Here is a 15,126-nt window from a genome sequence, read left to right as displayed (position 1 = left end):
CTCAGAACCAAAACTACTTCTACACCTTTAAAATGACTGTTAAAGTTACAAAGTCATATAGTTACTCTGCCAGGACTAAGACGGCCATGGGGTTTTGGAAGCTATTTTAGCAGAGTACTAGTTTTAGCAGGTCCTATCAACCCAGAAGAGATTCAAGTAGGGGCCTAGTGATGGATTTTTCCTGATATTAAAGGACCAATCTACCATTCTAGCTACATTCACAGAGGCTCATCAACACAAGATTGACTAAACAAACTCAAGATAACCATGGTATGATGGGTATACGAAGCCCTTCCTTATAAATTTTTCATTATAAAATATGATTTTTTCTAGAAATAATCTTCCTCTCCAATTTTAACATTAGACTATCTTAACCTTATAACTACAGTAATAGTTCCATTAATTTTACAGCAATTTTAATTTAAAAAATACTGGACACTCTTTGGAAAGACTTAAATTCGAATACCACCTTTGAAACCAACTATATGACTCTGTCTAAGTCACCTACCCCCTTTAAACCTTAGTTTCCTCTTTTATTGGGGACAATAACTATGGTACCTACTTCATAGGTTCATTTCGAGGATCAACTAACAATGTATGCAACTGCCAATATAACAAAGTGTTTTGTAAACCTTAGTGCTATATGAATGCCAGTTTTTATTATTATAATCTAAATATACTTATTATAGTACTTGAATCCATAAGCAATAAAAAGGCATCACCACCATTGCATATTATAGTTCAAGGCCTTTAAAATATTCCATCTTGAGTCGAACATTTGGGTGGTCTGGATTTTACACTATACTCAGAATTACTCTCACTTTTCCTGTAGCTAATGACCTAGAAATGATTTCCAAATCATACTTCAGCTTTCTATGTTACTTCAGGTCTTCAAGTCCCTCTCCTAGTTAGTTTAGACCTTCAACTTTAAAGAGTTAATTTAAATTGCTAATATCTAATAATAGGAATCTGTATTCATTATAATTTTTTTTATCTGAAATTTACCTACCTTTAGGAAAAAATAGCAGTATGAACATCCAGGTGTTTGAAATTCCCGATGGCTGAATAAAGTAAGCAACATATATATCAACCTATGAAAAGCTAAGCCTCTTAAGGGCCATGATTTATCTTAAAGTAAAAAATGAAAAGAAAAAAGTGTTTTTAAAAAGTTTTATTTTAAAGGAACAAAAATAAATATTTTATACACGTGAGAAAAACCCACTAGCTGTTGTGCTCTTCAATGCACAGTGTTAGTACATGGCACCTTCATCTTCTTTATTTAGAAAATAAACTGTTATTGGTCCATAACTGGTATGAACAGTCTCTGTGACTCTGGCAAATAACCAGGAGCCAAGTCCATATAATAAAGTTGGAATGCCTAGAAAAGAAACAAACAAATATCACTGACATTTGCTAAACACATATACAATATTATGTATACATAGCAGAATATATAAGATAGTCCCAACCATCTAGGAACTTCAACTGAGAATTTTAACATTCTCAACCAACCAACGTGCTAAGATAATTAAAGCAGTGTTCAGGATGTTAACTCCTGTATGATCTCTTTGAATAAGTAATGTTGGTGAAAATTTTATAGGCCTAAAAATCTTTTTTTCCTACCTATCTGAAAAGCTCGAAGTATTTTACAAACACTAATTCATTTCCTCACAATCCTTAGAAAGTAATTATATATTTCTACACAGAGTGGTACATTTAATTATGCTAGATGAAATCTCTTATTATTTATTAGTCTTGACACTTAAATTATCAAGGCTCTTTAGCTCTTTGACACAGGCAATAGGACTGCTGGCTAAAATAAGTTTTTAAATTAGACCAATTATCTGTCTTTTAAACTTACGCCAAAACAATTCTGAGAATTCTGCTATTTTTGAGAACTGCAATTAGAAAACAACCTTCCATTTCAATTGATTTGAAACAGAATTAAATTCTGTAGATCTAATACAAATATCTTTGGTCAAAATTTGAAAATTATTGGTGAGATTATTTCCCATTTGGGATATAGGAAAATAAATTATCCAGAGACACTTGTTAAGCATTCCTATGCAAATGGTAATGAAACTAAACTCATTAAGTCAAAGTCACAATTATTACCCTCTCTGAGCTTACAATCTAAAATAATTAACACGGAAAAACACAAGATATAGGTATGTAAATGTATAAATATGTATTACTATATTTAAATACATTAAAACATATTAAATATTATTTAAATGATTTTACATATTTTCATATATAAGCACTTTGGAGAAGGGAAATAAAGCATAAACCAACCATGCTGTTAATTTGGAAATCCAGTTAATAGTAAAATCAACAAATTCACAGTGGTGGTTTTTCTCCTTTTCTATAAGGCTCACTTGCCATGTGCGCTCCTTAGTGAACAGGGGGGCAGCTCTGTAAGTTACGTAACTGTTGTGATATCTGCACTGGTGGAGAAGTTCCTCATAAGGCACTAGCTCCCTCTACCAATGACCATAATCACAGATCAGGTACGCAGCCTTATGGAAAGAAGCCACAATTAGCCAGCCTGGCCTATGCTTTGATAGAGAGAGGTCTCCTGAATGCTAAATCCCGTTAACAGGTCTGGCCTCTTCCCATCCCAACTGATGTAAGATTTATAACAGCACCTTTCAAAAATTATATTCAGCTTGTGGTCTAAATTAATCCCAAATCTTTGGCCATGTGTCCTAACCTATTCTTTCTTACTTACATAGGGGTGGAAGGATTTTTTTCTCCAACGGAAAGTAAACTCCTAAAGGCAGAGGCTATTTCCTTTTTGTCTTTGTATATCAGTCTACCACTGTCAAGCACACAGTGGGTACTTAAATGTTGTGCAAATCAATAATATCTCTGACTCTACAAGAGTCCTACTCCAATGCTTCACACCCCGTGACCATGATGACCAACAGAGACAATCTTGGACTCTGAACAACCATACAAGTGACCCACAAGCTCTGGCAGGGCCCATCAAGCTGGAAACCCTTCATAACATCCTCCCAACAGATTAACACATAAGCAGCTAGGAGCAGCTGAAGAAGGTTGGCCACCAAGTGATGATTTTTTTTTTTTAGCTCCTGCAACTTTTGGAAGACTTTGATGATTACTATTAGGGTCTAGAATGGTTGCAACCTCCATTAGAGAAGGAAATATCTATGTTGACAAAATCATGGATTCCGTAAGTACTCAAGTAAAGCCCCTCAATGTATTTTTTTTTCTTGGTAAATTTAATCCTATACTCAAATTTCTTTCAGGTCAGGCAAATATCCTTGAATTCAGTCTTCCAGGATTGTAACACCCTTCCCCATTCCCTGCCCCTAACACTCTGTCATCCAAATAAGTAATAAAAATATTTTAAAAGTTCTTCATCTGCAGACTATACTTAGCATATTGTCTTCATTAATATCTGACAGAATCTAGGGCAGAGCTTGTGGAACACTATTTATGCAGTTATCAGAAACATACATATGCAATATTTAAATTTAGTTAGCTGTCAGGCTATAGCAGTATTGGCACAGTATAGCTAATCAGACAGATGTACTACAGTTTGTCCTTAAAAATATCACAACTAGCTGGCCCCCAAAGCCTCAACTGTGAATGAGTGTGAACCCGTACCTAAACATGATTCTTGTTGATTGGTTCAAAACATCTTTAGGTTTATAAACTTTTCACCAACTGATAAAATCTGCATAGACACTAATCAGTGCCACCCTCCACTTAATCCAAGAATGTAAACGCCTTGCTGATGAGGATTTTTTCATTCCCTAATCACCCCTAGTAGGTGCCCGCCATAAATACTTGTCAATTCCCCAATACATGAAAACCTCACCAAAACAGAATACAAAGCACAACCTAGGAGATTCCTTTTTATTAAACTTTATTGGAACAAAACTATTCAGTGAAATTAAAGATTAAAATCTACTTCCTGCTTTTGACTCACAAAACAAACTTTCCATCAACCTTTATTACCTTAGGGGTTTTTATCCCTTTTGTGTGTCATGGAACCCCTTTAGCAGTCTGGTGAAGCCCAGGATGTTTTTAACTACGCAGAATAAAACCCATAGGAAACAAAGGCAACTAGTTATATTGACTGTAAGATCCTTGAGGGCAGGCACTATTTTGCCCTTATTTGGATCCCCAGCGTTTAGCACAGTGCCTGGCACACAGTAGACACTTAATACTTGCTTGTTGACTTTGACTTGCCGGTTATCGCAATGTGAAAAGGACAAAAAAAAGAACCGGGTTCACGGCCCCCATGTTCAGACCCCCGGCCAGAGACACAAGTGGCTTTAGAGCTTTCTTTACGGCTTAGGCTGGGGTGCCAGGCTTTACAGGCATAAACGACGTGGATTATGAACACCTCCTTTACTTCCCGGGGAGGTCTTCCACTCCCCCGCACTGCCCACTACCCATTCCCGCGGAGAGACCCACATCTCTACGGACAGGGAGGGAGAGGTAAGAGCGCGCCCCGTGAGAGGTGATGGGCAAGAGGGAAGCTGAGGCCGCACAGCGCGGAGAGGGCGTGGCTTGGCTTGCTGAGGCTGGGCGTGGCTTGTGCAGGGGGCGGGGCGGTTCAAGCACACCTCCTTCCCCTCCCCCCTCCCAGGGCAGCCTGAGCTGTTCCCTCTCCACCGCCCCACGCTTCTCTCACCGAGGTTGATGACTTTGAGCGCTGTGAAGAACTGATCCTGCCGGTCCAGGTCCTGCCAGGGCGCCTTGGAACAGTGGTACTTGATGAAGGGGAAGCAGCCGGTGCGCAGAACGTGGTAGTTGGCTCCCTCCACCGCCCAGTTGAAGTGGGAGAGGCCGAACTGGTCGTTGTGCACGGCGCTGTAGGGGACGCAGAACGAGGTCCAGTGAGGCAGGCGCCGCTGCAGCAGGTGCTGGGTCAGCACCTCCGAGGCGCGGGGCTTGGGGTCCCGGGCCGAGGCGGCGCCCCGAGGGCTCAGCAGCAGCAACAGCCGCAGGGCGGCCTCGTGAACCCGCCTCAATAACTCCATGGGCGTCCCTCCCCCCCGAGAGCCGCCCCTCCCCCCCGAGAGCCTCTCCTCCCTCGCCTCCGGGGGATGAAACTCAGGACTACGCGTGCGCCCGCTCCCCCGCCCCCTCCGTCCCTCGCTGGGTGGGGGAAGGCTGCGCGCATGCGTAAAGTGTCTCACCTACCGAAGTGCTCCTACGCGGAGACCTGACCCGAGTCTGAAGCTAAAGCTTGCATACGCCGGCAAGGGCGCAATCACGCGCACGGTCACGCGCACTGTCCTCGGATTGCGGGGAAGAGATTGGAAGTTACAGAGAGAGGGCTCTTGCAACCAAGAAGGAAAAACCTCCTCTCACCCCCGATAAAGGGGAAGGCGAAAGAGGTTTGCAAAGAGATTGGGAGGAGCGGGCCCTCTTCTTCCGCCTTTGAATGGCTTCTTACCTGGGCACCCTGCGGTCGCTCACACTTCCAACCATCGCCAGGATGCCGTTAAATAGCAAACTTCAAGGCCCTCCAGTCTGGCCTCATCCTACCTTTCCAGCCTCATTGCAAGCCAACTCTTCTCATGCTAGCTCAACCAACAAGCACTAACAGTTATGTAATTAAGTGACAATTAAATGCAAGGCTAGGGACACACAGACAAAAAGAAAACCCTTGCCCTGCTGTTGGGGAACAAGTCATGGAGAGATTTATTAGAAGATAAGAACACCGGCACTGCCATTTTTACCTGTCTCTACCTCTTTATTTGCATAGTTCCCAGTATCCAATATCATCCTACATATCTGCCTATTGCTGTCCTTACCGATTCTTCAAGATCCAGCCCAAATGGCACCTTGACCCTGCTCATTTTCCCATTGCTCCATCCAAACTCAGAACATTTTCTATGTACCTCTAATGTATTTTATCATTCCAATATGAGTTACTTTTTTTTGTGTTTCCCCAATCACCCCTAGTAGATTATAGGCTCCTTGAGGGCAGTAATTTTTGTTTTGTATTGAGAGGCAACATGGAACAATGGGAGAAGAAAAAGAAACTTGATTTCTAGTCCAAGGACCTAGTTTTCAGTTCTTCCTGTGTGGTGGGAGAGTATTTAAACTGTGGCCCACAGGTTTCTCGTGTGTAAAACGAGTGGGGTTGGACTAGACGGCCTTTGAGGTGTCACCCCTCTCTAGATCTGTGATCCTGTTATTGGTTGGTTGATCATATGAGATATTTGTAAAGAGCTCTGCAAACTTTAAAACACCCTCACTATAGAGTCGATTATCATTATATATTTCCCAGAAGATACAGTTCACTGTACCAGACACTATATACTGTTAAGATGAATAAAAAGGTGTCCTCAGAGAGACTACGATTAAATCCAAAGAAGATACAAAGCCAGGTGCGTCTTTATCTGTTGTACCTTATTTGATCATAACTGTGTTGGGACTTTGTTCCTACTTCCTCATGTCATCTTCAAGATAGCAAATCTCTCCTCATAAGATGAATTCCACGCTGAATCTGATTGATATCAAGTGAAAGTTTGTGGGAGATCATAGCAGTTGATCCCTGAAACTTGAAAATCCATTATGGATCGACCTATCAGTTAAAACAAACAAACCCTGTCTCATTCTCTTTATACATTACTGCCTTTTGAGATGCACTGTTATGAGTCTTTTGAGTTAAGATACCTACCTTGTTCAAGGTTCCAAGGGGCAGAGGAAAAGAGATTTTACATTTGGAAATTTTATATGAAGTGTATACATTCACCATATTTGTGCTGCTAAAATTCTTTTTCACCTTTTAATCAGTGCAGAAAAGGTAGGCAGGGAGGAAAATGTATAATATTGCCTCTTATCATTCATTTGTCTTTTCCTTTGCCTCAGTGGTCACCTCGTTTCCAAGAGACTAATAGGATTATAGCTAGACCAGTACGGTAGAGGACATCTAGGTCAATCCCCTCATTTTATATTTGAAGGAACTGAGATCCAGAGAAATAAAGGGACTTGCCCAAGCCACATAGGTAACAAATGGCAGAGGCACAATTTGAAACCAAGTACCCTGAGTCCAGGGCTGCAATACCTTCTACTGTATCAGACTGACTTCTGTCTTCCACAGTTGAAAAAGAACATTAAAAAAAAATTAACTTGGAGGGGAAAATATGGCTGAGGGCTTATTAATTCCTATTGCTAATAATAGGAGCTAGGTGGCTCAACGGATAAAGTACCAGGCCTGGAGTTAAGAAGATCTGAGTACAAATCTGATCTCAGACACTTAATAGCTATGTGAACCTGTGCAAATCACTTGCCCCTGTTTGCCTCAGTTTCCTCATCTATAAAATGAACCAGAGAGGTAAATGGCAAACTACTTCAATATCTTTACCAAGAAAACCCCCAAATGAGGTCATGAAGAGTCAGACACAATTGAAATGACTGAACAACAAAAAACTGCTAATAATAATTTACATCTATATAGTACTTTATGATTTACAAGGGATATCTTTTTTTATATATACAAAAAGAGGCAAAAGGCAGTTCCTGACATCAGTGATTTTACAAATTGTTCTAGCTTTGTCTACCTAACATCAATGAACTTACAAAATGTTCTGGTTTTGTCTGCATCATACGCAACAACAATGTGGCTAGCAGCTGCTGTAGGGGTATGAGACCCAACAAGAGCTCATAGCACAGGTTCTTTTGATCTGCTTTTCTAAGGAAAGCAACTCTAAAGGGTTAACAATCTCACTTTAATCAAACATACATATATCATTCACTTAGTTCAGGGGAAAAAGCCAGCACTCTGGACTTCAGAACAAATACAAATAGAAATTACAGAGACAATATCAACAGAGCAAACAGCACAAACCAAGTCTATCCATAACAATACATAGTTACCAGGGAAGCATCAACATGTGGGTTTCTTCAAAGCGGGGACGGGGGGGGGAGGGGTGAAGCTGGCGGGGGGGGGGGGGGGGGCGGGGCAGGGGCCAATGGCTACCCAGAGTCTCCATGCCAACACTCTTCAGTGAGTGAGAGCCCCAAAGGCAAAATGCCAACCTCTGAGTTTATATACCCTGTTCAGGGTCAAAGGGTGTCACAGCCATGCGACTCAAACCTATGTGAACTAGGCTTTCCCTTGAGGTAAGCAGGTCATCAAAGACTCCTGATTTAATCAAAAAAAGCCCCAAAGGCTGGGCTCATCAAGGGCACTTGATTAAATAAGTGCTCCAAATGAGAAAACGGTAAAAAAGTCCCACCTTAATTACTGTAACATCATACTACATCAGATCATCTAGGTCTTCGTAAGTTTCTCTGAAACTATCCTCTTTATTGTTTCTTACAGCACAATAGTATTCCATTACATTCATATTCCGTACTTTGTTCAGCCACTTCTCAACTGATGAGCACCTCCTTAGTTTCCAGTTCTTTGTGACCACAGGAAGAGCTGATATAAATATTTGTGTTCATATAGGATCCTTACCCTTCCTTTAATTTCTTTGGTGGAATAAGCCTAGTAGTGGGTCAAAAGGTAAGCGTAGTTTAATGACTTTTGGGTCATAGTTCCATATTTCTTTCCAGAATGGCCAGATCAATTTGAAGCTTTACTAACAGTGCCATCAGTTTGCCCACTGCTCCTCCAACGTGTCGTGTCATTTCCCATATTGCCAGTTTTGCAATCTGACTGGTGAGGGCTGGAACCTCAGAGTTGCTTTAAATGCATCTATCTAATTCTTAGTGATTAGTATTCATCTAACTATTGACAATTTGGATATTTTCTTAGGAAAACTGCTCGTTTATATCTTCTGACCATTTATTAGTTGGTAAATTGCTCTTATTCGTATCAGTTTGAAGCAGTTCCTAATGCATCTTGGAAATGAGATTGTCAGAGAAACTTGCCACAGAGATTTTTCTCAATTATCTGTTTCCTAATTTTAGCTGCATTCATTTTCTTTATGCACATGTTTTCAATTTCATGTAATAAAATTGTCCATTTTATCTTCAGTGATCTTCTCCTTTGATTGGTCATGAGTTCTTCCACTATCCATAGATGTGAAAGGCAGTCTCTTCCTTGTTCCTCTAATTTGTTTATGATGTCATATTTTATGTTTAAGTTAGGTACCTATCTGGAGTTTATCTTGGTACATGGTATGAGATATTGATCTTTACCTAGTTTTTGCCAGGCTACTTTATAATTTCCCAAATAGTTTTTGTTGCATATATAGTTATATATAATAGTTCTTATTCCAATAGGTGGTCTATCAAACACTAGGCTACTATGTTTGTTTGCTTCTGTGTATTGTGTACCTAATACGTTCTACTGGTTGATCTTTGTATTTCTTAACCAGTACCAAATCTCTTTGATGATTACTACTTGTAATATAGTTTGATGCCATTAGGCCTTTTTCTTTCCCACTTTTTTCATTATTCACCTTGAGATTCTTTACCTTTTTCTTCCCCACAGATGAATTTCATTATTATTTTTTATAGTTCTATAAAGTAAAGCTTTGGGAGTTTGATTGGTATGGCACTGAATAAGTAAATTAATTTAAGCAGTATTGTAATGCTTATTATATTGGCCCAACCTACTCTTAAGCAAGTAATAATTATCTAGTTATTTAGGTTTGTCTTTATTTCTGTTAAGAGTACTTTGTAAATGTATTCATATTGTTCCTGAGCATACCTTGGCAGCTAGACTCCCAAGTATTTTATATATGTTTGTGCAGGTAGCTAGGTGGCAAAGTGCATAAAGTGCTGAACTTGGAGTCAGGAAGACCGAAAATCCTGACTCAGACATTTATGTGACCCTGGGAAAGTCACAGCCTCTTTCAGTCTCAGTTTACACATTTGTCAAATGGGAATGATAAGAGCACCTGGGTTGTTGTGAGGATCAAAAGAGACAACACATGGAAATTGCTTTACAAATCTTAAAACACTAAATAAGTACTAGCTATTACACATTTTGTAGTTACTTTAAATGGAATTTCTCTTTTTAGATCTTCCTGCTGGGTTTTATTGGTGATATACAGAAATGCTAATGATATGTGCATATTTGTGTTCTACAACTTTGATGAAGTTATTTCAATTATTTTTTTATTTAACTTGACCGTTCTCAAAAAAATTCATTTGCAAAAAATGATAATTTTGTTTCTTTGTGGTATTCCACTCAACTTCTTTTTCTTGTTTATTATTATAGCTAGCATTTCCAGCACTATATCAAAATAGTATTGGTGATAATGGATATCTGTGCTTTTTTCCCTGGTCTTATTGGAAAGGTCTCTAGTTTATCCCCATTACATGTAATACTGGCTCTTGGTTTTAGAGAGACCCTACTTATCATACTAAGGAAAAATCTATGTATTCCTTTATTTTCCACTATTTTTAACAGGAATGGTTTTTGTGTTTTGTCAAAAGCTTTTTTTCTGACTCTATTGACATAGTCATATAATTTTTGTTTTTGTTATTAATATGATCTGCTATGTTGATAATTTTCCTAATATTGAACCAGCAACCCTCCATTCCTTGTATAAATCCAACCTGGTCATAGGATATAATCTTTGTGATATGTTGCTGTAGTCAGGTCTCCTTATATTTTGTTTAAAAATTTTGCATCAATGTTTGATAAGGATATTGGCCTATAGTTTTATTTCTCTGTTTTGATTCTCCCTGGTTCAGGTTTTAGAACATAATTTGTATCATAGAAGGAATTTGGTAGGACGCTCTTTTTCCTTTTTAAAAAAAAACTGTAATATTGATATTAATTGTTCTTGGAGCGTTTTATAGAATTCACTTGTAGATCTAATTCATCCTGGGTTTTTCATTTATGGCTTGTACAATTGCAATTGTACAGTTGTAACAATTAGGTTATTCTAACTCTCTGTTGTTCTGGCAATCTGGGCACTTAAATTTTTTAAAATATTCATACCTTTTTTTAGGTTGTTAGTTTTATTGGCATATAATTGGGCAAAATAGGTTTTTTTTAATAATTTCCTTTCTTCTCAATCTGTTGTGAATTCTCCTTTGATATTGGTCATCTGTTTTTCCTCTTCTTAAAAATCGAATTAGCTAATGGTTATCTTTTTTAATTGTTTAAAAAAAGCAACACCTAGTTTTATTTACTAATTGAGTGATGGATTTTCTTTTTGCTTTCAATTTTGTTAATCTCTTTTTTTAATTCACAAATTTCTACTTTGTTGTTTAATTGGGGTTTTAAACTTGCTGATTTTTTAGGTTTTTTTTTTAGAGGTATGCCCAATTTTTAACTTTGCTCTTTCTTTTATTGATGAAAGTGTTCAGAGCTCTAAATTTTCCTCTAGTGCTACTTTGGCTGCATCCTACAAATTTTGGTATATTATTTTCATTGTTGTCATTATCTTTAATGAAATTATTATTCCTGTGATTTGTTGTTTGACCCGCCAATTGTTTAGGATTCAGTTATTTACTCTCCAGTTAATTTTTTTATCCTTTACTTCAATGATCTGATGTGCAGTCTACCCTCTTGTGACCAGTTCAGATGAAAGTGAGGTTCAGGTGTCACCTACTCTGCCCCCACCACCCCCAATTCCCCCCATAGTACTGAATATTTGATAATGACAGTAATGGTGGTGGTAGAGATTATGAAGTTCCAGCCAAAGCAGCCTACTTGATCTTCCCTCTTTGTTATAGTTTTTCTCTCTCCATACATTTATACAGTCTGTCCCCCCAAGCCTGGAATGTTCTTTATCTTTACCTCTGTTTCTTAGAATTTCCAAGGCTCAACTCAGCTGCCACCTCCTACAATGAGACCTTTTCTGATTTTCCCCATTTGTCATTGTTCTCTCCTCCCTATTACTTTGTTTTTTTATTCGTATTTGCAGGTTGTTCCCCACATAGAATATAAGCTTCTTGAGAGCAACTGTTGTTCCCCAGCACCTAGCACAATGCTTGATCTATCAAAGGAATGCCATATATTAATGAATGGATGAATGAAATGAGGGCAAGGATGAAAATGATGACTTTAAGAAATGAGGATAATCTACTCAAAGGGGCACTGGCTTTGGCAGGAATCCACGAATATCGAACTATAGTCTGCCATCCTCGAGGAGCCCCAAAGTCAAATAAGTAAGTATACATTATAGAAGATGCTGAGGACCGTGAGGCCTGAACCAAAGATACAGTGGAGCCAGCAGGCGTCTTTTCTAGTACCCTCTTACAAAACCATCAAGAAGGACCCCACTGGCTCTCATTTGTATTGGCTAATATTTTGGTAAGAGCTATATTTGCCTATTGATCTGAACTTTGGAACCTCGGAAGATGGAGAGAATGTGGAGACTCACTTTCAGTAGATCACTGTTGTGAGATCCACTGAAAGAGGCCCATGACCTAGTTATGACTAGACCTCAGAGAGGACCAAACTATATCGTAATGCTCAAGTTCACCACCAGTGAATCTAGTAAGGGTTAGAATTCTGCTATGAAATCTCAGTATCCAAGGAAAACACAAGTGTGGGGAGAGCCATCCCCTATCAAATAGGTGGAAGATTGGGCAATCTGCCTGTCGGCAAAAAAAGGCCTAGAGAAAGGATGGAGCCTTACAAAAACGGTACATCATCACCACCTACTACCAATAGGGAAAGACCCAGCAAGCAGATGGACATTTGTTGCCAGATGATGGTCATATGTTCAGGATCTGGGTCAAGATCCAGATGAAGATGAGATTTCGTATTGGCACTTTCTTGTGGGGGGGGGGGATCAGGGAAATTTACCAGCAGTTCTCTAGGCATAGAGAAATCTGTGCCCAAACACGGTGGAGTGCTGAATTCAAAGTTCCCACCAAATATTACAGATAGGAAAGGAAGCTACCTAGATAACCTTGCTTATTAGGGGATAATCACATTTTTGGGGCTGGGCCTTTCATTAGTTCCAGGTTGAAACTGAAGGCCAGTGGATATGAGGATAACTGAGGGTATGGAACTGACAGTGGGATACCATAGAAATGCTGAGACTATCCAACCAGGGATCAGACTGACATATGATGCCTTAGCGGTAATATAGAAGAAGGTTGCGCATATATCCCGATAATGTCCACTGAATGGAATGAAATAAAAGAATTTATTAAGCATTTATTTTATAGTAAGCACGGTGCTCAACACTGCATATACAAATAGAAAAATGAGACTATCTCTGCTTTCAAGGAGTTCACACTCAAATTAGGGGAGATAACATACAAAGGAGGATTCCACTTTTGGCAAATTACAAGGCTGGAGGTATTTAAGTTATGGCAGGCAAAGTTGTAGATCATATATAGTAAAGCCTTGTGGACCTTGGGCAGAACAGATGACTGTTAGAAATGGGATTGTGGGCCTAAAGTTCTGAGTAGAGTAGGGCTCTAGATCATCTTCAGAAGAGAAGAGAATTATAGAGATAGTCTGAGTTGGATACTTCCAGCTAAAAGTGAGCATCCAGCACCTGATGGGAAGTAGGCAATATGATTTAAGAATGGTAGACGAAGGATTCCCTGAAGCCTGTCCCTGCTATTCCAAGGGGAGCTGTGGGGTGAGTTAGGGGAAGATCCCAGGCTCTCCGCTCATGGTTGCTGATGTTGAACCATTGGGCTGCCCCCTGGCCTGCTAGTACAGTGAGAAGAAAGGCCTCTTTGACACAATTAGTATCATATATACTTTATAGGTGACCTTAACATGAGGTGAATGAATGAAAAATTTGTTAACCACCTACTATGTATTAGGCACTATATTAGGCATAGGAGATGTCATAATAGCTAACATTTATAAAGTGCTTTAAGTTTCAAAAAGTGTTTTGGGGCATCTAAATGGATAGAGTATTCTGCTGGGAGTAAGAACCACCTGAGGTCAAATCCACACTCATACACTTACTAGATGCGGGACCCTGGATAAGTCACTTAACCTCTGCCTTCGTTTCCTCAAGTATAAGATTGGAATAATAACTGTATCCACCTCCCTGGGTCGATGAGAGGATCAAATGAGAAACTGTAAGGCATTCGGTACATAAAGGTGCCAGGGCCTGCTCCCTTCCCTGCTTTACAGATAGCATATCATTTTCAATAGCCCTCTGAGGTAGGTGCTGTTACTTTCTCCATTTATACATGCAACAACTGAGGCTGATGAAGGTTAAGTGACTTGCCCAGGGTCAAACATGAAACTGTTTCTACATCAAGGAGCTAACGTTCTAATATGGGGAGGCAGCACATGGAGTGGAGTGGGGCTCCTTCCCTGAGGGAAGGGAGTTTTGTCTGTGGAGTCACAGGGGTGATGAAGGGTTGAGCCACAGGGCGCTCAATCATCATATACTTTTTATTGATTTGGTTACTGTTCCCAGGATGAGAGGTCAAAAGTGGGATTAACCCATAGCAGAGGGAATGGCAAGATGTCCGCGGTAGATGGATATCAAACATCGACGATAACTAGATATATAGTCAGTTAAATGAACTTATACTTAATCACTAATCAAGCTCATCCCCAGAGAAGAATCCCAACGCTGAGTAGGTTAACTCACCCAGGGAGGGTAACATGGTTTCTGGTGCTGTTTCGGGTGAATAGCAGGGGACGGCGGTTGGGCAACAATATGTCTTCAGATATCCAGGATAGGTGAATATTGTGTATTACATATCACTATTGAATCCAGTCTATTGCATGCAATCTTAACATGAATGTTAGGATCTATGTACCTGCGTGTGGCTTATATATTTGGAATAGTTGCCCATAACTATGCCATTTTCAAATTAACGGATATTTATGATAGATTATTTGGGATATTCCTGTGCATCTGGTATAATTTGCAGAGACTCCAATTTATTTTTCACTTGGAGGAGATGTAATAGAGCCAGGGATTAGCTTTTCCCGAATGGGAGCTTTCTAACGTAGCTTCAAGTAGGCATAGTGATGAGACAAGGGATCTTATGTTTACTGGAGAAAACTACAGGAAGTCAGATTCCTGTGGGTCCTTCTGCTTGGATACCAGGTTTGCTTCATGAGAAATAAACTTAGGAAAGGAAAAATAAAGAGTGGGAGTCACATGGAAATGTAAAAAATCAGGGCTGCCAGAGGGGTCCATAGGAGGGAGCAGAGGCAAGTTGTAAGCTGTGGTCAAAATAGCAGGACAGCAGGGGCAGCACATTGAGTATGAGTGTCATGTATTC

The 15,126-nt window shown here is 39.6% G+C and overlaps 1 protein-coding gene across 1 annotated transcript; it reads right to left on the bottom strand.

Annotated features, from left to right (window-relative positions):
* Positions 1 to 1,192: 1,192 nt before the first annotated feature.
* On the bottom strand, positions 1,193 to 5,018 carry C8H15orf61 (chromosome 8 C15orf61 homolog). The gene is made up of 2 exons (XM_036737014.1): positions 4,670 to 5,018; positions 1,193 to 1,378 (listed from the first exon to the last, which is right to left on the bottom strand). The coding sequence occupies exons 1-2, from the start codon at positions 5,016 to 5,018 to the stop codon at positions 1,251 to 1,253; spliced, it is 477 nt and encodes a 158-aa protein (XP_036592909.1). The 3' UTR covers positions 1,193 to 1,250.
* Positions 5,019 to 15,126: the final 10,108 nt, after the last annotated feature.

This window comes from Trichosurus vulpecula, chromosome 8, assembly GCF_011100635.1.
Source record: "Trichosurus vulpecula isolate mTriVul1 chromosome 8, mTriVul1.pri, whole genome shotgun sequence".
Classification (NCBI taxonomy): domain Eukaryota; kingdom Metazoa; phylum Chordata; class Mammalia; order Diprotodontia; family Phalangeridae; genus Trichosurus; species Trichosurus vulpecula.
The sequence above is the reverse complement of the archived record's forward strand: the minus strand, read 5'-3'. Positions and strand labels throughout refer to the sequence as shown.

What these genes read in the sequence shown, in the direction of transcription:
- C8H15orf61 (XM_036737014.1), bottom strand. Translation starts at nt 5,018, where the DNA reads ATGGAGTTATTGAGGCGGGTTCACGAGGCCGCCCTGCGGCTGTTGCTG. An exon ending in GCTCAAAGTCATCAACCTCG is followed by an intron (nt 1,379 to 4,669) that starts GTGAGAGAAGCG and finishes TTTCTTTTCTAG; the next exon opens with GCATTCCAACTTTATTATAT.